General features: G+C 38.3%; 1 protein-coding gene across 1 annotated transcript in view; it reads right to left on the bottom strand.

The window, feature by feature from the left end:
• LOC146461771 (DNA-directed RNA polymerase I subunit RPA2-like) overlaps positions 1-12,167 on the bottom strand; it is a 33,078-nt gene extending 20,911 nt beyond the window's left edge. The window contains exons 1-17 of the mRNA XM_085086535.1: positions 12,060-12,167; positions 11,898-11,975; positions 10,918-10,977; positions 10,117-10,191; positions 8,967-9,086; positions 8,216-8,281; positions 6,778-6,852; positions 6,198-6,296; positions 5,374-5,469; positions 3,546-3,622; positions 3,148-3,221; positions 2,573-2,645; positions 2,390-2,443; positions 2,188-2,305; positions 1,013-1,097; positions 636-742; positions 154-289 (exon numbers count right to left, since the gene is read on the bottom strand). Of these exons, the coding sequence (XP_084942661.1) occupies positions 154-289; positions 636-742; positions 1,013-1,097; positions 2,188-2,305; positions 2,390-2,443; positions 2,573-2,645; positions 3,148-3,221; positions 3,546-3,622; positions 5,374-5,469; positions 6,198-6,296; positions 6,778-6,852; positions 8,216-8,281; positions 8,967-9,086; positions 10,117-10,191; positions 10,918-10,977; positions 11,898-11,975; positions 12,060-12,152 (1,486 nt within the window). The 5' untranslated portion in view covers positions 12,153-12,167. The remainder of the gene's footprint in view (positions 1-153; positions 290-635; positions 743-1,012; positions 1,098-2,187; positions 2,306-2,389; positions 2,444-2,572; positions 2,646-3,147; positions 3,222-3,545; positions 3,623-5,373; positions 5,470-6,197; positions 6,297-6,777; positions 6,853-8,215; positions 8,282-8,966; positions 9,087-10,116; positions 10,192-10,917; positions 10,978-11,897; positions 11,976-12,059) is intronic.
• Between the last annotated feature and the right edge of the window lie 9,331 nt (positions 12,168-21,498).

Below are 21,498 nucleotides of genomic sequence, written 5' to 3'. Positions count from 1 at the left end.
TGTTTTCCTCCAGGTACTCTAAGAAAAATTTAGTTTTAGAGAAAAGGTTCTTTGTCAAATATTTGAGAATTTTTTAACAAACTAAAGTAAAATCTCCTTCACAGTACTCCTTTAACAAGAGATAGAAAATAGCCATATTCAGCAACAGCATACCCCAAGCTTCTGGTAACAGCTTTCTAACAGAAGTTGTCCTCATTTGTGAAAAGAATGAACCTCTATGGACACAGCGGAAATGGGAAAGAAACCTGTAAAAGTTGAGGCGATCAGCTACCACAGCAAATCCAGATGTCTGCAAAAAAATGATCAAGTGAGTGAAGAGAAGTCTATGAAAGGTGTTCTGCTCCCAAACTGATAAAAAAAGACGGAATCTAGCCTGGTTCTTGGACAGTCACAGGTCACTTACCAACCACTCCCTCCAGGGGATACCAATTTTCTCATTTGAGGTTATCAAAACATTTGTAATGGCCAGTGATTAGCATAAGGAACAAAATAATTATAATGTGAGTGAGAAAGGAAAAGCCACTCTCTCCACAGTCCACACATCAATTATTTTTGGTGTCACTTTTTATTATCTGAAAGCCTGCAACAGGCTATCAAGGATTAGAAATTGATTCAAATGTATTCATAATCTTAACCTGCATAAGTCCGAGGCCTGATCTAGACACAAGGTTTCCAGTTGCCAAAAGATACTCCATCTGGTGTGATATGTTAGTGCTGCGTGCCATGGCTTGAAGCAAAGTGGCTGTGGAAAGATGAAATAAAACTACAGTAAGCAAGAGTGACAGCTGTTGAGAGAGCAACCTCTAAAATGGCTTTAAATTAAAAAAACAAACAAACAAAGAAACAAAAAAAAAGTGAAAATTGCCAAACTGTGAAACACTTTTCCAGGCTGCCTAATCTAAAGTTTTAAAACAACTGTTGGTCATCTGACACTGTTGGACTAAATTTCAGAAATTTCCGAGTGATTTTTACATGTGCTTAGACGATTGACTTTGAGATCTAGGATACTCACAGGAATTTAAATTAAAATTTGGTTTCTTCTTTATATCCTTTTCCAAGTTTGCACGTACATTATATAGCCATATCTCCAACTTTTCCTGCAATAATAAAGAGTTTGTCGTTATTTTACTCTACTAGTGTTTAAATTTTGTCGAGGTTTGAGATGGGATGAAAGAATATCAAGCACTGCACATAGAAAAAAAAATGGTTCCTAATTGTTGATGCTGTGGATGGAACCTAAAGTGTGACCACACAAATGAAAGAGGATAAGGAGCTTAGGGCGCGTTTTTTTCAGCCACAATAATTCTGGAATAAGAATGGTTGGTACGGAATGCTGGGAATAATTCAGATTGTCTGCATAAAAAAACCCCCGTCTGTCCTGGCCGAGTAAACATTGCATAACAAATATGGCGGCCGACAAAGAGGTTGCCATTAAAGCCATTATCGCAGCAATTTTCCCCGTACTTTTGGTACAATGAAATTAGAAACAATGTTTCATTTTGTCCAAAAGTGTAACCTGATTTTTTCTCCGGTAGAGGCGTATTTGAATCCGCAGCGCTCATCTCGCCGTCCGCCATCTTGGATTTTCCTTCGCAACATTCTGTTCATTCTGCCCCTGGGAGCAGAATGGATGGAATGACATTCTGTCCATTCCCGAATAGGAATGCGGAATAGAAAAACGCGTGCATTTTACATTGTCCATTCTCATTCCAGAATTGTGAATAAAAAAACGCGCCCTTAGTTTATAAAGAAACTGTGGCACTGTGTCAAACGAATGTTTGGTTTATCAACAGAGTTGATAACTAAAGGAAAATTGGCCACTTTAGCGAGATTCAAGTACTGTCTTCAATACATTTGCAGGGATGGCATCTTTACTAAATAATTTCTAATTTTGCATAGTTGTAATGTTATAGAATTTGTTCTATATTATTATGCTCAAGTGCTTGTAACAGGATCCACCTGCTTGGAAGAATCAACAACCTTTTCCTATGCTTTCAACTTTAAATAACTTTTACTTAATTACTTTAAAAGTGATAATGACCTAAACACACAAGAAAATCAGGATGAAAACCTACTACAATGCAAGACATACAGAATACAGGGTTGGCATATAAGGGCAATTGCAGAGCATTACTTTTACAATCATGCATTTTCATACCCAATGCTGAATAGATGATTGTCCATTACCTTTAATGACATAAGATACAAGTGACCACCAAGTAGGACTTCTTGCATCATAGGGCTGTCTGCCGACTCTGCCGCACATTTCTCCAGTGCTAATGCATATAGCTTCCTGGCCATAAAACTGAAAGATGTGTGAGTTATTAAGTACAGAAACAAACAAGAAAGTTTTGACCAGTTAGCTAAGTCAACAACTTAAGGTACTTACACTAATAAATTGAACTTGTCCTTGTTGGAATCCAGGTGAACACAAATGCACTGTCTGACAAAGAGAAAGACAGAAGACACTTTACTAAACGAACAAAAACATTCCCGCCCCCCAAAAGAAAAGAGACAGACTGAACACTTTTTTATGCGCCATGCAATTCGAACCTTTTTAAACATCACTTACTTGATAAGATATTTTGCTATAGCTTCATGCGAATACCACTCTGGTAATCCCATCTTGACTTTAAATCTTTCACCTTTTGGAAAATGGCAAACAAATCTGTAACTAATACTTGTCTAGTTGATTTGGTTTACAGAGTTTATTCCCAAAACTAAGCCAATTTTATCAGTAAGGATCAAAGAAAAAGATGCATATTTGTCAGTTATTTACACTCTGATGGTTGATTGACAACTAAAGGTGAGAATGGCCAGGCCAGGCCCCTTGCATAATGGAATTTCATAAAGTAGTTTGCGGGAGAGCATGTATACTAGGTACTAATAGGATTCAAGACAAGTATTCTGACAGGAAGGTTGTAGCGTAGCTCCAGAATATCTTGTAACGAGGAGACCTTAAGGAAGAAGGAGCAAGACTAAAGCCTGGGGTTCCCTAGGCATATTTTTTTTACAAAAGGGGTGGTGTCTATCACCCAGACAGGCAGCCACTTGTGGAATAGTTGGTACATCTCATTCAGTTGAAACCTATGTAGACAATAGGGTCAGGTCAGTAAAAATGATAATCATGTCACCTTTCTCTCTTACCTATGTACTTAAGAATAGCCTGTTGGGTAGATGCCCCCTCTGACTGTGCTGTTCGTAGCATACTTGCAATACAGCTTAAACAAGAATAACAGAAAAGTTAACAAAAGGAAAATGCCTTTTACTTTAATTTATGGATGAACAATGGCAACTTCTTCTCACAATACGCCCAGATGATTTATTAACCTTCATTGTCTCGTTTTTGTAGTGCACTACATGTAATGAGGTCAGTAGTAGAGTAAACAGACATACACAATTATAATAAACGAATATGCAACTGGACAAGTGGAAGCAAGAAAGACAAATAATTTGTCTTTCTTGCTTCCACTTGTCCACTTTAATTATTAAAGTGAATTTTCGACCGGAATACAGAAATTAACACCGGAACTTTTTCAACTCACTCTTTAAGGAATGTGTTGTCTTCCTCCCCTGCAACAAGATCACGATAGATCTGTTGATCCGTGATGTTTACCAAGGCCTTGAATGTGACAACAACAATAAGGAAATGAGCAGTCTTATACATTTCTCACACTGTGGAAACAAATTGAAGGGCTCAGAGCATTACCGACCTATGTCGCATTTCAGAAAGCTTTTTGTTGTTTTAACTCAGATTCACCAGAATTTTTGAATACGGCATTGGATTCTTTCAAGAAATGTTGCTCCAATGTTTTATCCACTGTTTTGTGCTTCGTTTGTAATAAAAACCTATGATTATGGACATGACTCCATTTTAATCACAAAACAAAGTGCAAAACAGTAGATAAAACATTGGAGCAACATTTCCTGAATGAACTCATTTAAGGCCACAAGCAAAGCTCTAGTGAATTTGAGCTAAAACAACAAAAAGCGATCTGAAATGCACTATTAGTCGGTTATTCTCGGTTTTCACTGTCACGCCATTGAAAAAAAAAATCGAAACCATTCCATGAATAAAGTCAAGAAATTGACATGGTATAGAGGATAAATAAATAAGGCATCTAAGTGTCAGGTCGGTGCAGCATTCCGTACTCGAGTTATTTGACAAAATGTTCCACATAAATTTATAGAGCTTAGTATGGAGACGCCATGTTTGTGTCCCTCTGAGGGGCACAAACATGGCGGCCGGAAATACGAAAAAACATCTGGAGTTCACTTTTTGCCAGAAAAGAGGTTTGTTTGCCCTTGTGAATTTTCGAATGTTTAGATTAATATTTCTCCTCAAACTTAAATTGTTTAGAATGCTGAAAATCACCCGAAGAGTCATTTTAAAGATACGGAAAAGCTCTGTCACGGCCATCCTCCTTATGTCACGCACAATGGAAACTCGGAAATTGAAACTGTTCTATTTTCAAAAGGAAGCACGACATCGACCTAAGAAATTGTGAACAGACATATTTTTAGGTAATCTTTCCTTGAATGAAGGTAAAAATTTTGTAGGCCTCCCAGTTTTGAATTCTAGAATTTTGTGACGTCACGTGAAAACCGAGAATACATGTATGCACTGAGCCTTTCAATTTGTTTCAACAGGATATTTGGCTCAGCTGGAGAACATGATACTGGAATTGGAATTTAGTGCCTGTTTGTTCAATGTGTCGTAGCTAACATAAATTATCCAAGATTGGTATCAAATTTGAATTAGAATTTGACTTCATACAGTTCTGGAAAGTAACATAAATTTGAGAATGATATCTCTATCCTTTTTGAATAACTTATTAATTGGTGTTTCAAAACTAAAGCCAAGCTAATAACTTACTAAATATCTTTTACAGTGTAAGTAAGATTAAACAAAACATATTCATTTGATACAGCTGTAATCCTGTGCTAGGGCTAGTGTGAACTTTGATTCCAGTTAAATCACTAGAAAATAATAATTTAAGATATTTCCCAATGATTTTAATTTGGTCTTTAGTTTGGACTTAGACTTGAGCTTAGAAAAACTTTTTCAAAGAACAATGTGAAAACTTGGTTAACATTCAATCATGGGTTAGTGTTCACTAGTTTTTGAACAACAGGATTATGAATAATTTTTGTGTTGTTGTTAGACTTTCAAACAATCTGACCAGTAGAATAAAATAATTACTTATTATTCTGGCCTTGGCGGAAGAATATAATTGGGAATGAAGAAACTTTGCAATTATCCAATTTTATTGATACTGTAAAAGTACAGAGGCATACTGGCCCAGATGTCAATTTTATATTTTATTATCCCTTGCCCAGGGATTTACTACTTCACACATTTTTGGTACTTGCCTTGAGAATGAAAACAAGAGGAATAAAAAATATTTCTTTTCTGAAGTTAATTGAAGTCATTATCACTCCATCTGATAAGTAATGAAGAATCATATTCTGCAAGATATGATGAAAGTTAATATATAGTTACAATTATAATGAATACTATTTATCAATTATGTTTAATTGTGTTTTTTCGTTTGGGTATCAGAAAATCAATGGAAAAACTATTACTTTTGGTTAACAATTTGACTGTGAAATTGTACCGAACAGATGGGCTACAATGATGCAAAATGGTGTGAGGAAAAACTGAGTCCCCTACCTTAAGCACAATGTACACAAGTTGAGAAACAGGCTGAATGATAAAGTCAGTCAAATTTGCAGATTACATATCAAAGCAAATCTCTTATTGACTGTACAATTTATTGTTCTATTCCATAAACGGACTAATGAGGGCTCCATTCCAGAGGATTTTAGAGGGCCTGTTTCCAAGAAAGGGGACCATGGATGTGTGAACTTCTCAGTACAGCTACTTTAGATTTCAATTAATGGTGAATTGGAGCTGTAAAGTTCATATTTATTTTTGACTCTTTCTTAAAAGTTCCAGTAGTAGTAACATTGGATTCCTTGGCAATATTTTGTGTCCCACATTTAACCCTTTCAGCGAACTGGTCATAACAAGTTTGTTCGAAGAGGATCCACCCTGTCAGGGGTAAGGGGGTCATAGAAGATGCCACCTATCTCACGGACATAACTGACAAAATTGTATTGGCTTTAAAATTTGAGTTGACACAGAAATATCCTGCTAGCAATTAAATATATGCATATCACTTAACAGCACCTACCACAGCTGTTTGATCTTTTCTAACAGATCTCATTTGTATTCCATATTCTGTATATAAAGGACCTCTTGTTTTCCATGACGGTCTGGTGATAGCTAATGGCTGAAAAAAAAAAAAGATCACAATATGCACATGTTACAGTCACCAATCTCAAAAGCAACAATATTTTGACCTCCCTTAAATGACCACATACTCCACTGTGATGTTTACCCCCCCCCCCCCCCCCCACCTTCCTCCCTCACTTTAATCAATTCTCAGTCATACACATCAACAACCTCTAACTCTGGAGTTACAATATCTGTGCTTAAGTGACTTAATACCAAACCCCCCCCCCCCCCTCCCTCCAGGCCCACCGTTCTACAGATGTGTGGACGTTGCCATGTAGGTGTTTGCACTACATGTAGTATGGAAAAAGAAAGCTACATGTTTTATTTTATGATCTATATTTTATCTCATCTAACTTCCTTTTCGGCCCAACTTAAATGACTGTTCTGTGGTAGACTTCCACTTCTTTCTAAACAAAGTTTTGTTGTTTAAGGATACTCCAGACTAGTTTGTATTACAAGAAAATAAACAAACTTACAAAGTTTCTTCTTGGAAGGATAAGCATTCTGATCACCTTTTCAATACCATTGATTATAAAATAACCTCCAGCCTCCTACAAGAGAGAGTTTATTATTTAAGGACACGAAATATTGGCTATTGATCAGTTTAGTCTTGAGCATAGTACTCATTCAGGGCTACAATAAACTCTCAAGAAGATGTGGACAATTGGTTGCGCCTGCGTAACAGTGATTATTATAGTATACCTGCCAAGTCTCACGCCTGCGGACTAAAGACAGCGATCTCATGCATCAAGGACAATTTCTCACGCCTGACTCAAAAATCCGGACGAGTTGTTCTAAAAAAACTTCATTTTATTTCAGATTTGTTATGTATTATTTCTTTGCCCTTTATAACAATCGCAAAAGCTTTCAAATGTCTACAATGCGTTTGAATCTTAAGTGTTCAAAGGTCGTCAAATATCTTCGGACATTCTCGGCAACGTTCGGAAGTCTTCGTAAAATCGTCGGAAATCTTCGGAAGTGGCTCGGACGTTTTCGGAAATCCCGCTCATGATGAGGCAAAAATGTCACGCATTTGACCCAGAAAAAGTTGGCAGGTATATTATAGTAGGTACCACTGGTGTAAACATCATTAATTTTTCTTCCTAAGAGCATGAGAGACATGAGACAAGAATGCAATAAAAATAAGAGGCCTCCCCCCAATCATTATTTTCTCCTCCATCATGTGCTGCAATTTTTTGCATAACGTCTCACACACTCAGGACAGAAATCAATGCTCTATATAATTAATATTATAGGGCATGGTTTCGCAGTAACTGAATCACCGCCTACATGTACAGTTGTTAGTATATGTTGTGGTTTAAATTTTTTTGGTTTAAAATTTTTCAATTAACAGTAGCGACATAGATCATGACTTTTCGGCGACGGCATGTCACCATCATCAAATACAAATTATTACAAGATTGGTAACGTTATATATAGAAATGAAAGTTTGAAAACATATTAGCCTTTGGATAAAATGAGATGTGGAAAAAATAAATGAATAAAAAAAAGGAAATAACTAAGTAAACAGTTTCACTGGAATGGAGTCCATATATAACGTTACCAATCTTGTAATAATTATTTGCATTTGATAATGGTGACATGTCGTTGCCGAAATGTCATGTTTTTATATTGCTGCTGTTTATTCTAGAATGTTTTACAAAATCTTCCATTGTCAAAATTTTTCAAACCAGTTTGATTTTTATTTCCCTTTGTCTTAGATAATTTATGGTAATTAATACTGCACAAAGGAAAATAAAAGTTAAATATCTAACTGGTTTGAAAAATTTTAAAACACAACAGCTAACACTACCTTATGACAAGAAAATATATTTTTGCCTACCTTCTCACTCTCTCCACAGGACATAACAAACTATAAATAACTAAAATTCATACTAAGGACTTAAAACATACCTCTGCCTCTTCATGGTGACGGACCAGTTCAGCGGGAGTGAGCTTTGCTAAAGAGCAGTTGTTGGACTGCAAGAAATTATTGACAGATGGATATATGATAATATTATTATTATAACAAGGAAACTGTTTAGGAGGGACTGTATTTCCATTGATTCTATGTAATAATAATAATAGTAATAATAATAATAATAATAATAATAATAATAATAATAATAATATTTGATGATGAAAATTACGGGTAGAGTCATATTTCAGACAACGTCTCGGTGTCCTCATGACACCATCATCAGGTCAAAATATAATATTCAACAGATAACAAGAGTAAATATGATTCTACCTGTAATTTTCATCATCAAATCGATAACATTATCATGCCTGACAATAATAATATTAATAATTTATATAGCGCGACTTTCCATAAAATGATCAAGTGCGCTGTACATCATAGGAAATAAGACTTATCCTAAAAGACATAAATTTACAATGGTTTCAACAAAACATTTAAAGTAAATGCTTCAAACTAGTTAGTCAAGTGTACACAGAGTACTCCACCACTGCGCTGCTTTACCACAGAAAACATACATGTAGAATATGGATGCCTGCTACACTGTTAAAATAATTAATTAAAAGTCCCATTGTTTTCAAACTGATCTAAACATGAAAATAAACTTAGTGAGGTTGAGCCACTTGTGTGAACCTTTAACACAACTTAATTATAAAGCAAGACAGACAGTACATACTTTGATCTTACCTTAACCATGATAGGGATATTTGCAATGGCCTTTGTTACATTTCCTTGAGGCTGGTTATCAAGTTTCCACTGTAAGGTAACTTGAAGTTTGGCTCTATATGTAGTACCACGTTCCCGACACTAGGAAGCAGAAATGAATACAGGCCTCTGAGCCACACAGTTATAAAGAAAGAGGTGGCAGTTACAAAGAACAGATAAACAGGGTAAGCTGTAATGTCCTTCACTGGATGAAGTCAAGTATCAAGCCAAGCTAGACATGTATAATGGAGAAGTATAGTTGTACATTTAAATAATTTGTCGGTCACTGTTTAGAAATCTTGTACCAAGCATTTTCAGGGCCCTTCCCGCTACCATTCACTTTTACCCAGTCTATGGAAGTAATATTAGCGTAGCAGCTAGCTTTATTGCTTTTAGCAAGGAGCTGATATATTGCTTTATTATGCAGACCAAAGTGTTTTACTGGAAAATAAGCCACTCATAAAATTAATACAAAACTACATCTGGGACCTGAGTAACGTATTTTCTCATATCCTTGCCAGTGAGGATATTGATGACATAATTTCCTCATTTTTCATGGTTGTTTATGCAAATAGCCAGTGAAAACTGGCGAGTGATAGATTTGTGAAGTTCTCTGAAGCCAATGTAAAGACCTTCATTGAGGAACAGGATATTAAGAAAACTTAGTAAGACTTAAAAATAATAATTATTATTCAAGGAGTTTCTTGCCAGTGAAGAAGCTTACTCTTTGGAGAATAAACAGTGTTGTAACTTTGAATTAATTCACATTTTTTTGTCTATATATTACTTAATTAATAAAAAGAAAATTACACAGTGGCTGGAAGATATGAATTTTATTTTCAAGAGGTAAAAACAATATTTTATTTTATGAATGAGTGCAGCGAGTGAGTAAAATCTTGTTTTTACCACTCAAAAATAAAATTCATGTCTTCAAACCGCTGTGTGATATATAATGGCTAAGGTACATTGCTTCTGTTATTTCTTGTAATGTTTCCTTTAAGGGTACTCACACAATGATGTGAGACCTCATGAGAGCTGCTAAGTCCCTGTATGTAAGGATTCTATAATAGCAGTTTGGTTTTCATTAACATAGTTGACACATTCAAGTGTTAAGTCTCTATTATAAACAAACCTCTGAGGGATAGACCTTGTAATGAGTGGCATGGAGATTGTTTTCTGACAAAGTTGGCACTCCAACAGAAGCATCCTAAAATAAGCATAATTACTCAAAAAAACTAGAAATACGAGACTCCCAAAACCTCGCGAAGCTGGGGCTGGGTGGAAAGCCCTCTTTACTGGTATTGTAGCATCAAATGAGGAGATTAAAAGGGGCATAGGATATTTTTTATGAGCATGGTCTTTTCGTAGTTCCACAGGCTAGTTTGCGGTTGAAAATCTATTTCTGACGCGACGTAATGTACAACGGGCGTGCAGCGCTGTCGTGTTGGATGAATTTATTTCCCACGGAAAATTATTTTACCCCGGCCACAAAACGTGTAATTTCTTCAATACAATCTTTCACAAAAAAAGAATTCTAAAAGAAAGGGAAAAGATTCTGGAGAGATAGTTCTGTATCCAGTGAATATTGATGAACATTGCAGTTGAAATTTGATCATGCACGCATATTTTTTCCGATGTATGCAAATTTTGCTCCAGACGACGCCAGACAGTCTGACGTCATTCATAGTTTGTTTTTCACTATTGCTAGACAACAGTGCGGACACCTTCAAAGATATAAACATATATATATAAATATATTTTTCGCTCGAATTCGCGCGGCTTAGCTCTGCTCGGGCCGGCTCGGCCCAACAAATTTATTAACCTTGCTACGCTCGGGCCTTCGGCCATCGCTTCGCGAGGAATAAATAAGATCTAACAGAGACCTTTGTACAGAAAACAATGATTGTGCTACAACATATTTTAAAGAACTTACTGTGAAGTATAGAGTGACTTTTTGTCCATTTGCAAGAAGAAATTCTTGTGGATGGATGCCCTAAAAATGAGAAAGCAGTTGAAACATTTTTATCATTGATTGATTTTAATTGACACAATGGTACCCAAACCTTTGTTATTACGCAGGAAGGTGGACACCAAGCTCTACCAAGCAGACATACAATTTGGTTGTAGCCATACACAAAAAAAAAGCTGATACAGTGGAAGCTCTTTTTACGGATGCTCTCGTAAGCAGACAGCTCTACTTACAACCACCTTCACAAAACCCTGTTTGAACTCCCATACAAATTAACCCTCTATTCACACATTCCCGTAAGAGGCAGCAGGCACTTTCAGGGGTTACGATTTAGCACATTGCTGTTCGTCACAATGATTTTACAGTAGATTAATTAGTTTTTGCCATTATTACATTATTGTGGGTTTTTGTTTTTTGCATTCCCAATGTTTATTGTTAGCTGGACAAGCTCCCTTAAGCGGCCATCTATCCCTTACCCCTTTAGTGACCAGTTACAAGAACCTTTCTTGTAAGAAGCCAGCTCCAGTTACTCACACCTTTTTGCATCCTGAGGGTGTCCACTTACAAGAGCTTCAACAGTACATCTGTTCTTGTAAGCAGACACCCTTTCAAAGTGAATGCTCAGTCATGACCCCTAACCCCTACCCCCCCCCCCCCAAACATATAAAAACATTGCACTTTTCGCTAACCAAGAAACACCTCTCGTCAGCTACACACAAACATCACAGTTTAACCTTCTGCGAGCGAACACCACTGATGAGCGGGCAATCAGCTGTGGACGTCCCAATCACATACAAACGCTGCACCTTTAACCTTCCCTTCCAAAATTAAAGCGCACAGACTCTTAAATAGGTTTATTTATCGTTGTTTTTAACCTGACACTTGGTTATCCTTCCCGACTCTCTAGGAACGCAGTACATAGTAATGAACTCTGAACCACAAACCTGAACCGCCAGAGAAAGACCTTCCTCCAACATAAAGTCGAAGGACTCTATGTGAGGCTTGACGAGATCTTGCAATGCCTATTAAAGAGAAAACAAAACACTTAAAACCATTACCTTTTCTGGATAACTTACATTAAAAATAACTTACGAAACAAACTCTACCTTGTGTTGTTGACTGGAAAGTTTTCCGAAGTTTTCCGAGGTCAAATTCTTCAAACTTGGAAGAGCGCTGTTTTGGTCTTGTACAGCCGCCATTTTGAAATCAGCACGTGTTACGTTACCCATCACCCCTGCGAATAATTTGTTGCAAGCTCGTTGCCCCCGGAGGGGGAGGGGCTGAGGGGGCTTTAACCCCCTCACTTTTTGGATGGTTAAAAAATATTTTAGTTTATTTTACTTAACCATATCCATCACTTACAGACAAACCCGACAATTTCAGACAGTTTGTCGTTAGTTTTGCTGCTGAACGGACGATTAGATTTCAACCGTGAAATAATGGAATTTCAGCCATTGTTTCCATTTCCTTACGTTCTTGGATCGGTGTTTCACGAACATAAAGTTTCATCACTGAATAAGTTCGAGGGAGTTTTTGCACAAAGGCATTCATTTATGAAAGCTACTTATCGCTTTTACGCGTAAATATTTGAAACGGATAATTATGTACAGCTATGGTCATCCTAGATCATTTAATCCTGCTGTCATAACGAACAAAGAAGCACATATGATTTACGGAAACATGAACAACGAAACTGGGTCTTCACAAGCTGCTGGATTTCACAAGAAAACAAGTCGAAAATTTCTGCCTCATCCGCGTGATGTGTTGGTCAAAAGTAATTAGGGCCAGACTGAAGCATTGACTACTTTCTTCAAAAGAAAAGAAGGCATATTTTAGCTGATACCATTAAAAGTTTACATCAGTGTTGACAGTTTTTTTTTATGCATTTCTAGCCATTTCAGAAGACGTAAGTTTAAAATTTTCCCGGGGGAGCATGCCCCAGGCACCCCTAGTTGTCTCACGCTAACACGTTCGCCTTAGCCCCCCCCCCCCCCCCTTCCCCCGCTCCAAAACCCGCTCCGCGGGCCCTGTTACTACTAAAAAGGTAACCTTGATCAACAGTGTCATTAGTGCAGCCAGTGATATGAATCCGTACTAACTCTCGTCAGTTATAAGGAAGACAAGGAACGATTAGTGACAACTTATCATTCAAGTAGCGTCAGTAACTAGAACCGTAAATAGGTTTTGACGAGTATACCAATCGTTTTCTCAACTGCAATAAGAATTGAATGTCCAATGTTCTTTTGCGTCTTATATTAAATCCCGTGTGTCACTTTTTTTAAGTGAAAATGTCTTTCAATTACCAATAAAGCTCTCACGGAAAACAATTCTAGATATTTTAATTTCTCTAGCATTTATATTTCACTGAAATTTGTTGTTCATTTCACACTGAAGATGGCAGAGGCAACTGCCAAAACATGTCTGTAAAACTCAGGAGTGTCGTGTTTTTCTTAAAATTGATTCTAGATATAAAAGCGACGATTTTATGAAAAAAGCGCGACGAAATCGGCGTTCGCACAGTACCCATAGAGAGGCTCAATATTTCACAATGTATGCGCTGATCATTTCCAATATGGCGAGATTTACCACGAAGAGATTCAGGGACCTCTAACAATAAAAGTGCTTATGTTCTTCAAGACCAGGACTACGATGAAAGAAAATAAACAGTTCCCAAAATGATTCCACGCGAAACGGGCATCAATGTTAACCCCCTTCACCACACTTTCACTTAAGATGATAATCTGATCGAGTTAATGAGCCTGACGTAGATTGCATTTTTTAATACTTATTGCCTGGATTTTCTGCCGATGATATGTACACTCAGTACAGTCAAGATAGCGACTGGTCGGGAGAAAACCCCGACGAAGGCCGGGGCCCGTTTCTCGAAAGTCCCGGTAACTTACCGGGCCCGATAAGTGTCTTTGGTGATAGATGTTTCTTAACAGAAGTCAATTTTTGTTAGCTTTGAATACTAAATTTTAAAATCTTATAATTCTATGAAAACATTGGCCAAGTACCATGTCTGTAATCACTGTGTAATCAGCGAAAAAACATTTAAAAATATACTTATCGGGCCCGGTAAGTTACCGGGGCTTTCGAGAAACGGGCCCCTGGTCACGTGGTAGCTAGATTTCAAAAAGTCTTATAGATTTTTAGCAGGTGTTTTTGCCAAGAAATGGAATCTAAACTAAGCCAGCTTTATTTAACCTCGTTCCGGTATTCAAAAGTGACAGCAAAACATTTGAGAAATGTAGAAATGTCCTCACATAACGTAAACCGTTTGTATCAACACTGCTATTTTTTTTTCTTTCTTTCATTAATGAAAATACAATGATTACAATATGACTTACAATACTTACAACATTTACAATACTCAAACTACAGTAAGCTTACACTAAACTAATATAAACACTGCTATGCTAAAAAAAAGGCGTAAAAAGCGGTAAGAAATTTGACCAAAGCTTGTACAAAACAGGAAAAATCCGAATTATCTGTGCGGAGACATCGAATGAAAGAAAGTTGTAAACGTTCAAGACATTCAGTTGAGGCGGTCAGTCTGCCTTCCCGTCATGCACCTTAGCTTGCTCAGCCTCGAAAACATAAGCAACAGGCCATTTTACAGTTGTGTGCTTAGTGACCTGGCGTTGGATTGGAAGTGAGGCTTGGGGTGACCTTGTTTTGATACAAACCTCACTGCTTTTCACATGTAGATCATGCTGTTCTTATGCTAACTAGTTTTCATTTAAATATGAAAAGCGGTGAGGTCTGTACCAAAACAAGGTCACCCCTAGCCTCGCTCCCAATCCAAGGCCAGGTCACTAAACACACAACTGTAAAATGGCCTATCGAAAGCTTAGATTGCCAGGCATGTCCCCCTTGTATGTAACCGTCACTCGACATCAAACGATGCTCTGATATTGGTCAGTAAAAGTAAATTTGAATTTAATTAATAATAATAATAATTATAATCATAATAATAATAATAATAATAATAATAATCCCAACAATGCTATGCTAAATTACAAAAGCAACAACAACGACAACAAAACAAACAAAAAAAGCATAGAATAGAACTAACCATCACGCAAAATCGCCCCCAAGACAGAGTCAGGAAAGAGCTCTGGGGACGAGTACCAATAGCACATTCGTATAAACCGTCCTTTTCGTTTTATCAATGAAGTCGTTTCTTTTGTGTTCACTTGTCGCCTTTTGTTTTTATTCGTTTCTTTTAATCAACCCTAATCATACCTGTCATTTCATAAGTTTCCTTTGTAAAGGTTGACGAATTATTATTAAGCATTTGAAAAACTTTGTTCACACTAATTGTTCGGCGTAAAAGTACCAATAAAAAGGCTAATTAGCTTGCATGGCGTGTCGTAATGCACGAAACATGAAGTTTTTGGTATATTACAAATTCAAATAAAGCAGTATTCGAGTTTGAAAAGTTGTTCATTCAGAATGACGGTTAACTCAGATCTTGGTTTATGAACGAAAGTGAGTGCTGTTCTCGACTGTTCGATTCGCAAAGTTGAAAGTCACCAGTGAATCCATCGCGTTCACCGGCCTTCCGTGATCCAGTATATCAAAGAAAGATAAGTAGTTTTTCTGTTGTTGTTGTTGTTGTTTTATCCAGTTTTATAGGATATATCTTGAGTATGTTATAATGTCGTTGCAGGCTAACGATCTTGGTTTCCTTGGATTTCGCTCAGCATCCCTTGCAAGTGTCCTTCTTCTAGACCAGGCAGCCACACCGATAGACACTCTACATTCACCAAAACATTTGATACTGGAATCTGTTGTGGAATTACATGATTCGTGTCGATCCTACCGTCCCAGTGAAGTGTTAACAGCCAACTCTGCGAGAGCAGTTGTGATGTTTGCTGCGGACTCGATTAACGCGGCACATGACGTGGTTTCCGGCTGGATCCTCAGTTGCAAAGAGAACAGAAGAACGGTTCTCTAAATAATAAAACATACTGGAAACGTGCAGCCCGTGGGCTGCCTCAGGTCTCTTCATTTGTCTACAGGAATCGCCAGCAGATCTCATGTGACAGCCTCGAGAGTGATGCACAATGGCAGGTTTTCCTTAAAGAGTTTCTATAAAAAAAGTGTGTTTTTGTTCGATCTTGTGCTGATTCAGGTGCATGGCCAAATTCTTAACTTGTTGATGGTTTTAATTGGATATTCTTTGCTCGTGTGAACAGTGACTAAGTTTTCCTTGTGGCATACAAAACGAAAACAAAACAGACAGAACAATAATTCAGAGCTAAAACATGCTGTTGTGCATCACATTGAAAAGAACGAATATACTATGGAGTAGGTACAGGAAAAAATGGCAAATTAGACGCGCTTTCCATTTGTCCGAACTGGCTGGCCAAAAACTGGTTATGCCGCTGAATTAAAGCACAGTTTTCAAGGACTGGCTCTTGTGCTAGACCTTCAAGCTCCTTCAAATTGGTGCAAACCATTTCCAAAATGTGCATTATGTAGAATCTTTAGAGCTAACTTTTCAAGATTTCTTGTTCTATTTTCAAATTGATTGGCCGAGCTGGCCAGTTCTGGCAAATGGAAAGCACTCTAGTATACAAGGAAAAATCAGCGCTTTAATAACAATAAAAAAAGATTGGGAAGAAAGAGTACTCGGAGATATTAGTGACGGGGAGGTGCAAAGACCTTCATGGGAGTTTGAAATAGGCGATAAGGAACTATTTTGGTGTTAGAAATTTTCTAACGAACTAGTTTTTGGACAAAACATTTATATAGTGACCTCTATCAAGGGCTTTATGCAGAAAATTATGAACCCTATTCCGTTAAGTATTGGGAAGTTGGACGTTTTGGGGATTCCCTTTTAGTACGTTTGCAACAAGCTGCCCGTCACTAATATACCTGAGTACCCACTCAAAAACAGCCAACATTGCTCCATGGTGACCCTAACTGGCAATTGTCGACCCTACAATATGGGTACTCATGGACCAGTATTGGCATATATGGGTACGTATGGACCAATATTGGCCAATATGGGTATCTATGAACTAATATTGGTCAATAAAGGCACCCATAAAACATTATTGGTCAATATGGGTACCCAGACATCAATAATGGCCAATATCGGTTGCCATACAACAATATTGACCAATATGGGAAGCCATCCACCAATATTGGCCAATATGAGTACCCAGGGACCAATATTGGCCAATATGGGTACCAAGGGTCCAATATGGGTAACCATGGACAATTATTGGCCAATATAGATCCCTAGGTAACTATACTGGCCAATATGGGTCCCTGGGTACCTATATTGGCCAATACGCGTACCAAGGGACCAATATTGGCCAATATGGGTAACCATGGATCAATATTGGCCAATATTGGTCAATGGGTACCAATATTGGCCAATATTGGTACCCATTGACCATATTAGCCAATATTGGTCCATGGTTACCCATATCGGCCAATATGGGTACCCAGGGACCAATATTGGCCAATATGGGTCCCTCGGTACCTATATTGGCCAATAATGGTACCAGGGACCAATATTGGCCAATATAGGTACCCAGGAACCAATATTGGCCAATATGGGTACCCAGGAACCAATATTGGCCAGTATAGGTACCCAGGGACCAATATTGGTCAATATGGGTACCCAGGGACCCATGTTGACCAGTATAGATATCCAGGGATTAATATTGGCTAATATAGGTACCCAGAGACCCATATTGACCAATATTGGTGCCTAGGGACCCATATTGGCCAGTAGAGGTACCCTGGGACCAATATTGGCCAATATGGGTACCCAAGGACCTATATTGGCCAATATTGGTGCCTGGGGACCAATATTGGCCGATATGGGTCCCTGAGTACTTACATTGGCCAATATTGGTCTCTGGTACCCATATTGGCCAATGTGGGTACCTAGGGACCAATATTGGCCAATATTGTTCCCTGGCTACCTATACTGGCCAATATGGGTCCCTGGGTACCCATATTGGCCAACATGGGTCCCTGGGTATCCATATTGGCCAATATTGTTCCTTAGGTACCTATACTAGCCAATATGGGTCTCTGGGTACCCATATTGGCCAATATTGTTCCCTGGGTACCTATACTGACCAACATGGGTCTCTGGGTACCTATATTGGCCAATATGGTTTCCTGGAGACCCATATTGGCCAATATTGATCCCTGGGTACCTATATTGGCCAATATGGGTATCCAGGGACCACTATTGGCCAATATGGGAACCCAGCGACCGATATTGGCCAATATTGGTCCCTAGGTACCCATAATTGCCAACATTGGTCTCTGGGTACCTATCTTGGCCAATATAGGTCCCTGGTACCCATATAGGCCAATATGGGTCCATTCGTACCTATATTGGCCAATATTATTCTTTGGCCACTCATATTGGCCTATATTGGTCCCTGGGTACCTATATTGGCCAATATTAGTGTATGGCAACCGATACTGGCCAATATTGGTGTCTGGGTACCCATATTGGCCAATACGTTTCGATGGGTGCCTCTACTGACCAATATTAGTTTATGGGTTCCCATATTGGCCAATGTTGGTCCATGCCTACCCACATATGCCAATATTGGTTCATTCGTGCCTATGTTGGTTAATATTGGTCCATGGGTACCCATACTGTAGGGTCAATAATTGTCAGTATGGGTCACCATGGAGCAATGTTGGCTCTTCTTGAGTGGGTACTCAGGTATATTAGTGACGGGTGGCTTGTTGCAAACGTACTAAAAGTGAATCCCCTAAACGTCCAACTTCCCAATACTTAACCGGAAAAGGGTTCATAATTTTCCGCATAAAGCCCTTGATAGAGGTCACTATTATAATGTTTTTCCAAAAAACTAGTTCGTTAGAAAATTTTTAACACCAAAATAGTTTTTCTTATCGCCAATTTCAAACTCCCATGAAGGTCTTTCAGGCACCTCCCCGTCACTAATATCTCCGAGTACTCTTTCTTCCCAATCTTTTTTATTATTATTAAAGCGCTGATTTTTCCTTGTATACTAGAGTGCTTTCCATTTGCCAGAACTGACCAGCTCGGCCAATCAGTTTGAAAATATAACGAGAAATTTTGAAGAGTTAGCTCTAAAGATTCTTCATAATGTAGAATTTGGAAATGGTCTGCCCCATTTTGAAGGAGCTTGAAGGTCTAGCACCAGAGCAAGTTGTCGAAAACTGTGCTTTTATTCAGCGGAATAACCAGTTTTTGGCCAGCCAGTTCGGACAAATGGAAAGCGCCTCTAGTTTTACATTCTTTCCTGTACCTACTCCATAGTATATTCTTTCTTTTCAACGTGATGCACAACAGCATGTTTTAGCTCTGTTTTATTGTTCTGTCTGTTTTCGTTTCGTTTGTATGCCACAAGGAACACTTAGTCACTGTTCACACAAGCAAAGAAGATCCAATTAAAACTATCAACAAGAATTTGGCCATGCACCTGAATCAGCACAAAATCGAACAAAAACACACTTTTTAATAGAAACTTTTCAGTAAAGGAAAACCTGCCGTTGTGCATCACTCTCGAGCCTGTCACATGAGATCTGCTGGCGATTCCTGTAGACAAATGAAGAGACCTGAGGCAGCCCACGGGCTGCACGTTTCCAGTATGTTTTATTATTTAGAGAAACGTCGTTCTGTTCTTTTTGCTACTCAGGATCGAGCCCGAAACCACGTCATGTGCTGCGTTAATCGAGTCCACAGCAAACATCACAACTGCTCCTGCGGAGTTGGCTGTTAACGTAGGACGCGAATCATGTAATTCCACCACAGATTCCGCGGTTTAAAACTTTTGATGCAGAGTGTCATTTACGTCTACCGGTGTGCCTGCCTGGTCAAGAATAAGGAGACTTGGAAGTGACGCCAAACGAAATCCAAGTAAACCAAGACCGTTAGCCTGCAATGTACATCGTAACATACTCAAGATTAAACCTATAAAACTGGATAACGACAACACAAAAATACTTATCTTCCTTTGATGTATTGAATCACGGAAACTGAACGCAATGGATTCACTGATGACTTTCAACTTTGCGAATCGAACAGCACTCACGTTCGATCGTAAACCAAGATCTAAGTTAACCGTCAATCTGAATGAATAACTTTTCAAATTCGAATACTGGTAAATTTGAATATATAATATGCTAAAAACTTCATGTTTCGTGCATTCCGACACGCCATGCAGGCTAATTTGCCTTTTTATTGATACTGTTACGTCGAACGATTAGTGTGAACAAAGTTTGTCAAATGATTAGTAATAATTCGATAACCTTTACAAAGGAAACTTACGGAATGACAGGTATGATTAGGGTTGGTTGCAATTGAAAGAAACGAATAAAAACAAAAGGCGACAAGTGAACACAAAAGAAACGATTCTATTGAGAAAACGAAAAGGATGGTGTATACGAATGTGCTTTTACACCGCCTTTTTTCCGCCACCCTTTTTTAATTAAAGTGGCGCTGAATGGATACTCGTCCCCAGAGCTCTTTCCTGACTCGCAGGATAACTCCAGAGAACTACAGTTCATGGAAATACCTTACTCCGATGTTGGAATGTTAACGGCCCAGCTGGAAATTTTGAAAGTGCTACTAGAGGAAGGTGACTTTTTATGTTTTGACGACATCGTAGTTAAAATCAAAGAGTTGCCTACCCCAGGAAGAAAAATGATAAACGAAGTTATTTCATCGTGCAAACTTTATTGGAAAATCCGGCAACAAGTGCATCTGGTGAAAGATCGTTTTCCACTGCCCGAAGATTGAAAACATGGCTCCGCTCCGCAATGACACAAGAGCACTTTAGCAACCTAACAATATTAAACAGTCATAAAGAAAGAACGTTAACAGAGAGACTTTCTCTTGTAGATATTGGTAACGAATTTGCCGACCGTAACGATAACAGAAAGAGAAATTTTGGTATTCTTAAGAAATCTGATACACAGTAAACATCAGCTGCTTCCTCAGTTTTTTTTTTTTTTTTTTGCTTTGTTTTCATTCTGATTGATGCACCATTTATACATCGTTGTGTTGAATGCAGTGGAAGTTAAATCGTTTGGATTCCTGGGTTATTTTAGAGTTGGTGCCAGTAAAGGAGATATCATTGTATGATGGTGAATTTAAAGATCGGAGAAAATAAAGTTATATCAGTTGAGGTAACAGTATAGTAATTAAGGAATTCATTGATTGATTTAAAATGCATTTCTCGGCATTTTAGAGGAGTTAAAATCAAAATTATCCGGGGAAGCATGCCCCCCCCCCCTTTCCTGTAGTTGGCCCATTTACTCGTTACCTTTCAAGCCCCCCCCCCCCCCTTCCCCCCCTCACTTCAAAACTTGCTGCGCGGGCCCTGTGTTATCAGGGAATATTTTCTATTTAACAAATCGACGGCGGTTTTCTATGGTCTATACTCTTTTAGCATACCTCAGCGACCGACTATCGCGTAACGCGCAATCTGATTGGCTACACAGGTGCCGTCTATCGATCGATAGACGGCAGTTTGTCAGAGAGCGCGCGATTTAGCGTGCATCATT

This window comes from Pavona decussata, unplaced genomic scaffold (assembly GCF_977016875.1).
Source record: "Pavona decussata unplaced genomic scaffold, jaPavDecu1.1 SCAFFOLD_195, whole genome shotgun sequence".
Lineage (NCBI taxonomy): Eukaryota > Metazoa > Cnidaria > Anthozoa > Scleractinia > Agariciidae > Pavona > Pavona decussata.
The sequence above is the reverse complement of the archived record's forward strand: the minus strand, read 5'-3'. Positions and strand labels throughout refer to the sequence as shown.